Source organism: Nothoprocta perdicaria, unplaced genomic scaffold (genome assembly GCF_003342845.1).
Source record: "Nothoprocta perdicaria isolate Ctin4 unplaced genomic scaffold, notPer1 scaffold_134, whole genome shotgun sequence".
NCBI classification, from domain to species: domain Eukaryota; kingdom Metazoa; phylum Chordata; class Aves; order Tinamiformes; family Tinamidae; genus Nothoprocta; species Nothoprocta perdicaria.
The window spans coordinates 791,730-801,912 of NW_020454472.1; the positions used below are offsets into that span (position 1 = coordinate 791,730).

Below are 10,183 nucleotides of genomic sequence, written 5' to 3' on the forward strand. Positions count from 1 at the left end.
CGGGTGGCCAGACCTCTAAAACCAAAGCTCTGATGTGCAGTTTTTCAAGAGCCTGAATCAGATTGAGTAACTTCTGTTGAGCAAGAGAGATTGTGGGACTGTCCTCAACAAATCTGTTGGATATGTAGCAAATYTTTTATGGGAGAGAAAGAAACCCAAACCTCAATTTCAAAACGACCACTGACAAAAAAAGAAAAATCAAGCACACTGTTAAGTGTTCCAGTGGCTAATTATCTTCCATTAAAATTGTTTGCTTCAAGACAGAGTTTATCTAGCTTCAATTTTAAGACATTTCATGCCATTATACCTTTGCTAGATCAAAGAGCTCGCCCTAATCAAACCGCTTTTCTCCACAGAGGCAATTATAGCTAGGTATTTATTTCATAACCAGGCCTGTGTTTAAGCTGAATAAATTCAGCTCTTTGAGTATTATCAAGCATGTTCCTGATTCTTGGCACACRACCTGGATACTGCATTTGGCACTAGCATACGCACTACTGGAACAAAAGTAATGTAATCTCCCCCCTTACTTTGTAATATTCCTTTCTAATGCATCCAAGAACTGCATTTGGCCAAGTGGGAGCTGACTATCCATCACATCTTATAACCTTCTCTCAAAACCCTGATTCTAGGGATGGGCTCCCATTCTCTTTCCAGATGCACAACTTTGCAGCTGGCGGSAGTCAAGCAGGGACAAAGGGGACACCAGCAAAGAACTGAAAGCCATGAGCTGCAGAGCCCCTCAGCCCCCGCAGGCCTGCATGCCGTGGCCTTCCTCAGCACTTCCCACAGCCTCCTCTCGCTTCCCCACRCAGCTACGGGCTGGAGCTGCCGGCCCCAGCGTGCAGGGGAGACAAGAGGGCCCTTCTGAGCAAAAGGATGTAGCGTCCACAGGAATTTTCTTGTGGGACATGTGAGCCCCAGGCAGTTATGAGCCACAGTGAAAAAGTTCCTGCACGTTTGCAAAAGCCTGAACTTTATCACAGAAGCTCAACAAAGAATTTCTACCATTTATTCTTTAGGGTCCAAGTGATTATTTTCAAAAGCTACATTTTTTTWAATTTCAAATTAATCTGTAAATATTGCAAAATGCATTCTTCATGCATTACTTGAACAGGCCGTACTTCAGTTGCAGTGCAAGTTTCTCTAACTCCTTTTTTTCTCTCTAATTGAATACTATAGGCCAGGTTCAAAAAGATGCCACTAAAATCTTGAGAGTTGTGCCAGTATAAACAGCAATCAACTCCTCTAATCAGGCAGGGTAACTAGCTCTAACACAGCCAAACTTGAACATCTGTATCCACATCATGCCTTATCGGCCTCTGAAAGGCAGATAATGTCTCAAATAATGTCAGGAAAAATGATTTACTGGAGCACCATGGACATGATTAACTTTCTCCTCAAGAACACTTAGGCTAAAACGCTCCTTCAACAGAACTTAGCACAGCATGGYATCCTTCAAGTAAGGTCCTTCAACACCAACTTCTTGGAAGTGATAATGCTTATCATGTTACAAAGCTGTTTGACAAATGAAATACTTAAAATAGTTTCACTTCACTCACTTGCAAAGCCATTTTCCAATTTTTTTCAGTAACATCTTATTACTTGCACAAAAAAAGTATGGAACATAGTTCTTCTGATTTAATGCAGCAATTACCTTAAATGGACACACACACTACTATCATATTTAGACCCAAGAATCTTAATTGATCTAGGAGTTCCAAAGTCTCAATGTTGGATTTGTTGCTTMATTTTAGGTACTTTTTAGACCTTGTCTCACCCATTTGACATYGAAAGTCTGCAGCTATTTTCAGTAAAGTCAGTACCTTTTAGTTCCYGGGTTCAGTTATTTAAGCACTTACTTTTAAAGTCCTGTTAGTCCTTTTAGCCCTGAAGCCCTAAAGTATTTACTATTAAATGTCCTTTTTAAAACTGAAGTGTAGAAATAAGATTTTCTATAAATGGCCCAAAAAGTGGCAGGAACTTCTAAGAYGACATCCTTCACTGATGAACACAGCTTGTCTGTAAGTGCCAAATAGCTGCTGTTGTTGGAAAAGTGTCTCCAGTGAGAACAGATGCAGCTTGTTGATCCGTTCTACTAAATGTCTCAGCAGGCAATCAATCCTTCAAAGTGTCTCCAACACTAAGTCAGTCTGAATCCAAGTCAAGAATTGGGCATTTTCACCAMTCTCTGGGTTAATTTGCACTCTGCTACAGTTGATTAGCAACTACTGTTCATACCCTCATGAATCTTATGGTTTCCACTTCTAAAAGTATCTAAAATAAAACACCGCAAACAGATTTTGTAAAGCTGAATTACCAAGTGTTTAACATTTACAGCGTGTTTCACTTTTATGAAGTTTTACATTTCCTTTGTTGAAACAAAACGATTTGAAGTCATTCAAACTTGACACAATTACTATAATTACTCAGAATCTTAAAACATTAAGAGAATTTATCTGCCCTTAACTATTATTCACATAAAAATATTGCAAAATTTCCTGAACAGTACAATTAAGTGGGAATCCTGTCCACTCAGCAGCATGCACTTCAGAGCAAAAGTCTGTCATTCACTGCACTTCTAATCACAATACAACTAAATACTTGTTTCTACTCAGAAATTAACCCTTGTCTGCACATATCTTTCCAGATTCCCTATCCCTTCCAGTAAAGGTGAAACAGCATTATCTACATATGTGAATTCAGATAGGTGTTCAATTTGAAATAKTTTTTTCCAACAAACATCACTATAAAAAAGGATCATAAAAAAGACCAGTTGAGATGACAATTGTTTTCTGCAAGATGGTTTTATTAACAGACCAGAATTGGGAAGATTGCAGCTGGGCATCTGAATCTAAAAAGGGGGAAAACAAACAAAATATAGTTAGACCTACAGAGATCTGAAACCACTTTAGCAATCTGCAAAGTTCATACATTCCTACTGCACAGGGTGGACTATATGCATCTATTCTAAACACAAATGTTAGTCTGTGCAAGACTAGTGAGACTTCAGTTCCCTATCACACAGAGATATCAACAACTTCAGTAACCATCAACTTAACTCAAAATACTGATTTTAAGTGACAACATTGACAGGTTTATAAGTCCGTTGCCTCGAATTACTGGTATCTGYTTTCCTAGTTAACAGCTTAAGAGGTATGGACTTGGTATTTTAAGACATATTAAGATATTGTGATCTTGTATTTTCAATAACCCTATTCTCATTAGTTTATATACAAGAATTAATATACAAGAATTGAGGCAAAAAGCAAACTTGAGGCATAWCCCCTTTAAGTTCCCACAGAGTTAGTGAATTCAGAACTTTGACAACAAAGTTGTCAAAAAGCAGCATCAATTACTATGCCCGAATCTTTTCCCAAGTCACAAGGAATTAGTACAAGTTCTTTACTATGGATGTTTTTGAGTGTTAGCACTTAAGAGATAAGAAATAAAGACAAATGGCAGACAACCACATTTATACATTGGGGGGGGGGGGAAATGTTCATTCTAAGGTACATGACTCTACAAAAAGTCAGAGAACTTCAAATTCTGACAATACTTCATCTGTGCATTTTGCTCTGGCTTCTACTACATCAGCAAAACACATAATATTCTTCTGTTGTTTAAATGGTTATTACTTATATTTTAAACATAATCAGCTCAGAACAGTAGGAACATAGCCAAAAGCAAGTGCGAAAGACAAGAAGCGTTAATACTTRAGCTTTAAAAAATGTTTTTGTTTGCACCGAAGCAAAATAACTGCTCACCAGCAGAATCTCCAAGAAATTAAACTRGAAGATGAAGTCCTGATTTCTGCTACTTATACAGGGCACTGTGCTAGCATCCCATCAAATCACAAGCAATCACCTGAGTACGCCTACCACTTCTCTGCTAATGCTCTGCTCCTCAGAGACATTTGTAACCACTGCAACAGTGACCTTTCCTCCCCTATCAAGGCTCCTGAAAAAATCAGGGATGTTAATAAACTTCACAGTTTTTTCAGTGCAGATGAATGGGAAAGGAAGCAGGAAAGCTGCAGGTTTTCAATTAAGGATGGCAGCTTCTCTGCTATGCTGGGAAACCACAAAGGAACATGAAGTAAGGATAGTTTTGCTCAAACTTGGCTGTCAAGCCTCACAACTTTATTGTTAAGGGAAATATTTGCCAGCACTTAAAACATCTACCAGTTTACACTACAAGCAGCAACATTTTCACAAGAATGCTAGTATAAGCAACAGAAAACCATCCTAGGCACAAAAGTGTTAGAATCCTGTTCCTCCAGGTTATCTGCCTCATCCCACTGACAAGTTACTTAATCTTTATAAGAACAGTATCTTCAGCAAGCCAATACTGTCCTAGTTTCCACAGACTCAAATTCTAACTACAAAGCGGCAGAGTTTCAGAGACTAAGCAAAGCAATATACAACAAGCTGGGAAAGAGAGAACATGGGGAGAGCAGTCTACGCAGAGAATATTTACAACAGTGAGTTAATAGCTCAGTTTCCCAAATTAAAGCACATAATTCAGAGGTCCAGTATAAGCGCTTTGAGAGAGACAGGCAACAGACTGGAATTGGTCCTATGCCCCTTTTCTATAAAAGACACTGCATTAAGAAGGTTTTAAAGAAAGCAGAGACCTCTCTTCAGAAAAATAAACTTCTGAAAATTACTTATTGAAGCAACTCCGTTTATGATAATGCTGTAGAACCCCGTATCTATTTGGAAAAAAAAAAATGGTATTTCCTTATTAAGTCTTCCCAATGTCAAAGTCAAACTCTTCCTAAATTCTAGTCCATTTGCCTTAGCAAAAAAAAAAAAAAAAAAAAATTTATGCTTATGCTTAACTTATGCTTATATCCTTTTATGCTCAACTGAAACTTGACATGTGCAACATTTAAAGCTGGTCTACCATGCAAGAAATATGGAGAGAAGAAAAACAGAAAGCTATTAGCACTCTGCAAAACAAAAACAGCTCTGGGATTGAAAGGCAGAAATTTCTCAAAGCAGTAAGGGCAGATTGATGACAGATGATAATACAGACTGCTTGAAGCAGATATGAATTCTGAACTCGACTGTCAATGCCAAACAGCCACAAGTGTCAAGAAACAGGAAAGAAACATTCCTATTCCAAAAACATAACCTGGGTGAAATACACACATTAGCCTTTCAAAGGGGCAGTTCTTAGTTGTGTTATCAAGGAAGTTTAGAATTGAGTAGTTTTGAATKAAGTTAGAGCATTTGAAAAAAAAAAAAAAAACAGACTACAAGAACATTGCAAGCTGAGAATTTAGTCTCTCATAATCCTACCAAAGCACATTTTGCATTGGTCAGACAACATGAAGAAACACTGCAAGCACAACCACAAAAGGTTTAAGAAAATATTAAGAGTTCACTATCTGAGACTGCAACTTTTGCCATCGTAATGTTCCCCAGCACTAAAACCAAGTGTTTTAAACCAGATTTCTTGTATCTTAAAGACTACAAACTTATCAACCACAATCAAGATTTAATTTCTTTCCAGATAATTAAGCTTTAGTAAGATCTGAAGAAATCAGAACACTGTAGTTCCAAAYAGCTTTACACAGAAGGGACCATCCAAGTATGAGTGCTGACATACTAAATTAAATTCTTTAAGCAATAAAAGTAGGARTCCATATAGTAGGGACAGAACAGTAGACATTTATATTAACTTCCAGTAATATTTTACCTTTAGTTCATCCTCCTTATGAGTCTGTTTATCTGATCTTCCCTGTTACCAGCATCTCCACCTTCTACAAAGTGGATGGTTTTCTTCTTCATTCCACCCCGAGGAGAGGACAACTTAAAGGGCCAAAGGAAGTTGTTCACAACTTTGAACTTCTTGCCAACAGTGTAGATTTCATGGATCACATCCTCCATGCAGATGATGCCATGTTTGCCTAAGAAAATCAGAAAAGTAAGAATTATGAAGTTATCATCATACTGACTCAACTCCATAAATCTGAGCAAGTTTGAAAGCAGCCACTTTGTGAAGACACCTGACATACTTTGTGAAGACACCTGACATACATCCAATTAATATAGATTAGCTCTACTTAACATTATTTTCCAGTTACACTTGGCAAAGAGCGTCAGGTCCAAATGCTGAATACTGGCCAATCAGGTCAAATATAAAATAAAGTTAGTGGAAAACATATTGTGTTCTTTGAATAAAAACTGTATTAATACAACTGAATGCTACCTATAAGCAACTCAGTGAAATTCTATTAAACGTTGATGCTACTGAACAATCCAAAAGGATTTTGGGCTAATACCCTTGTACAGTGTTCCATGATATATAACATGAGTGAACAGTTTTGTGAAGGCAGGTGATTAAGACACAGACCTGCCAGTATTATGCTGTTACTGTCAGAATCCGACCATTTACTGCACTGGAAAAACACCGAACAAAACTGTTTCACTGTTTTCTTTCCAACACAGCCAGAAAAGAAGGAGCCTCGCTAAAACAGTGCGCACAGTGTTTGTGTGTGTGTGTGTGTGTGTGTGTGTATACACACGCACGCATGTGTAATTTTATATTAGTTCCACCCCCACAAGTGACTAGTTGTCTTGATAGTAACTTAAAAGTCAGTCCAGCAGAGCATTAAGATATAAGATGCAAGCAGTATCTAAATATCTAAACTTGGAACTTCAAGGCTGCTAATGATGAGACTCCCATTGCAGGACCTGCTCATTACTGGAAGATATATTAATTTAAATATCAGTTTCATATTGAAAACTACAAATAATTTWWAAAAAAAAATCTTAAAATGCATTTGTCTGCAATCAACACTTTTTTTAAAGTGAGGTTGTATTTACCAAGGCGCTTCTGAATCAGGGAATTATCCGTCAGAGCAATGCGCTGCTTGTTGATCTTGCCATAACCACGCTTGTAGATCAGYTCATGCACAGACTTCAAGTTGGGATAACTGAAACAAGAGCCAGGGAGAAACAGGAATTACTAATCCTGTACTTYACATTCCAAGCTGACATCCCCAAACTGACAATTTCGCTCACCCCCAGGCAATGTAGGGTTCCACAATCCGCAACATGTTGATGGAAGCTTTGTTGAGTTTTACAAATGTGCCGTTAAAAATCTGACGCAGGCGAAGAAGCTGCAGCACCTTGCGGACCTTGGGGCTCACACCGTTGGTGCTGGAAAGCAGAGAAGTCTCATTTAAATGTCTAGGGCCCAGAAAACACTCTGTATCATCAAAGCAAGAGTAGATTTAGAAAAGCAACTGTATTGTTCCCATCGTACACGCATCACCATCCTACTAGTTACAGGAAGCAAGTGTTGTTAGGAAGTTATTTGCTATCTCCATGTATTTCACTTATAAGCTTAAGGCTCATCTAACTCTATGAAAAGCATTTAACCAATACYCTGAAAGAAATTTCTTAGAATTAACTATCCTTGTGTTCTCCTGACTATATTTCTTCCAATCACATCTTTCCTGAGTTTCCTAGAACACTTTCCTGTAACACATTTAAGTGAGTACTTGAGAAAAACTTCATGCTACTGTGTTCTAGTAAATTATTTTATCAAGCTTAGGGTGAAATACAATTGCCTCACACATTTGCAACCTTGCCCTTTTTACCAGTTTTCCCAAGGGAGAAACTCATGGACAGCATCATAATTCTAGAGCTAAGTAATTTTCTGGYACATATTTGACATTATTCCAACAACATTTCAAGCTACTAGTGGAAAGCTCAGATTTATCTACCTGTCTAAGTCCTCAAAACAGAAGGATAACTGCAACAACATCTCTGCTGCTTTTATACTGACAGGTGTTCCCAGCTGCATTATATCTTACCCTCTTATCCTGATCACAAAGGCCAGCTTTGGTTCAGCTGGGACATAGTAATTCCCAGCTTTTCGGGCCATCCTGGCCATGCGGATCTCCTGCCTGTACATGTGCCTGTACTCCTTGTGGTAGGCTTTGGCTCTTGCATAGATGAGCTTCCTCTGCGCCTTTCGAAGCTGGAACAGTGGGAAGGTGTTAAGATTTCACGGTGTCTTTGAACACAACACAGGTTGCTTCAAATATTGTAACACAGTCTCTTTTACATCAAATATGATATCTTTATAAACCACACTTACCCCCACACAGACTCTTGCCTTGCAGGTAATTTACTTTACACAACTGTACACCTGTCATTCATTCATTCATTCATTCATTCGTTCTTCCCACAAACACTTCATCACACTTTTTTTTCCTCCCACCTGGTCAATGTTTTACACCAAAATGCTACCAAAATACAAACCTGCCAGACCCAAAATACTTTTCCAATGTTTTATATCAGAAACAATAGCATTCCACTGACCTGCCCACTGTAGAGATAAAAAAACCCATGCAAAAAGACATAAGACACTCACCTTCTTTTGAGCCAACATCCTCTTCAGACGCTTGGCCTTTATGGCTGCATAAGCCTGGCGCTTTTTCAGGAGGGTTTCCGGAACAGCCGGCAGCTTCTTTGCTCTAAGTCACAAGAAAGAGACTCTTCATATCCCACCTTCTTCAGCAACAGAACGTGATAAACACCAACACAAATAAGTCCTGAATACCTAATGCTAACACGAGCCTTGAAGCCCTTCCCCAGCTCCTTACTGCACCTTCCATGTTTTCCCTCTGCTGTCAGTTATTCGAAACCTTAACACAGTCTCCAAAGGACATTTTTTTGCACAAAGATGGGGCATCTGACTGACTTCTGTGCTGTGCACCAGCACCACACACTGCAGCGCTACTTCTGGGTGCTTTCAAAGAGTTTATATATTCTTTATATATTCTTTACAGAACATACCAACTGTACATTCTGACACAAGTTAGGAGCCTGAAGAACTTACCTTCACGCGTTTTACTTTGTACCAATAAAAGCTCTAGCTCCAACAAACCTTTTCCAGACTAACACAGATCTCTACAGCAGCTGTAAGGGGAGACCCGAGCTGGCAGCACCCGATTTATCCCACAAAACACGTGCTAAACTTAACCGCGTCGGGCAGAGCGCGCACGCAGGGCCGCCCGGCCGCCACGCCGCGCTCCGGCCCCGAGCCGCATGGGCAGCCCGGGCAGCGCCAGCCCCGCGGCCTCCCGCCTGCAGGAGGCCGCGGGGCCGCAGACTGGGCCCTGGGCCCGGCGGGCCGTACGCGGCTCCCTCCCTTCCTCCTTCCCTCCCGCCGCTCCCGACCCGGCGCCGCCGCCGCTGCCGGCCCCAGCCGCTCGCCCCACTCGACGGGCGCTGCTGGGACGGACAGGGCGCCCCCCAGCCGCGCTGCGGGCGCCGATGGCGGCGGATGGCGACGCGGCAGGCTCGCTACTCACTCCTTGTCCGCCATGGCGAGCGCCGGAAGAGAAAGGGCTCGCGCATGCGCAGCRCCCGCTTTAGCGCGCCGCGCCGCGCAGGGCCCTCGGGCGCCCGCAGGCCGCGCGCTTTAGGTGTCCGCGGCGGCGCCGGGCCGGGCTGGCAGGGGGTGGCCACGGTAATGCGGGATTTCCCGTGCTCAGCCTTAAATCCCGCCCGCCTCGTGAAAAGCACCCGGRACGGGCCGAAGGTCGGGAAGCTCCAGCGCCTCGCTCCTCCTCCCGTGGGTGTCCCGGGAGCCGCGGGGACGAGGCCGCCGGTGCGAAGCCGCGGCCGGAGCCGCAGCCGCGCGGGCCGGCCCCGACGCGCCTCCTGCCGCCGTTTGGGCCGTTGCGCGACGTTAAAAGAGTTAAAAGAAGCGAAGAACTGCTGAGGTGAAGAARCAAGCCAATAGCCAGGCTAAGGGTGTTAAATTCCGATTTCTGTATTTCTCGATTTTATTTCTGTTTATTTACAGCCCTGAACGAGCAGCTTCTCATCGGTAACACTTCTGTATTCAAGAACTTATATATAATTATTAATTACTGTGTAAGTACCCTTACTTTGTGCCACTGTGGATGCATATTTCACTAGTCCTCCTTAACACTGCGATGAAGGGAATAATTAAAATTAAGCAGCAAATTAAGGTACAATAAGACAGTTACACTATCTGAATTAGGAGGCTGTTGCCTGTGCTCTCCCCAGAAGGAAAGATGAACAGAAAGAGGGCAATGTTATTTTTATTTAAAGAAAAGAGGTTTCTGCGTTAGCCTGTCCATCCGCAGCCCTCCAGCGTGGCTTCCTGCTGCTTGTGCGAGCCGGCGCGG

At 41.6% G+C, this 10,183-nt stretch overlaps 2 protein-coding genes across 2 annotated transcripts in view; one reads left to right on the plus strand and one right to left on the minus strand.

Annotated features, from left to right (window-relative positions):
• Positions 1–2,788: 2,788 nt before the first annotated feature.
• RPL7 (ribosomal protein L7) lies at positions 2,789–9,377 on the minus strand. Its single transcript, XM_026033860.1, has 7 exons — positions 9,338–9,377; positions 8,395–8,497; positions 7,832–7,998; positions 7,035–7,172; positions 6,837–6,946; positions 5,707–5,917; positions 2,789–2,854 (listed from the first exon to the last, which is right to left on the minus strand). The coding sequence occupies exons 1-6, from the start codon at positions 9,349–9,351 to the stop codon at positions 5,709–5,711; spliced, it is 741 nt and encodes a 246-aa protein (XP_025889645.1). The 5' UTR covers positions 9,352–9,377; the 3' UTR covers positions 2,789–2,854; positions 5,707–5,708.
• A 410-nt stretch (positions 9,378–9,787) lies between these two features.
• RDH10 (retinol dehydrogenase 10) overlaps positions 9,788–10,183 on the plus strand; it is a 25,071-nt gene continuing 24,675 nt past the window's right edge. The window contains exon 1 of the mRNA XM_026033852.1: positions 9,788–9,905. The gene's annotated coding sequence lies outside the window, so the exon portion shown is untranslated. The remainder of the gene's footprint in view (positions 9,906–10,183) is intronic.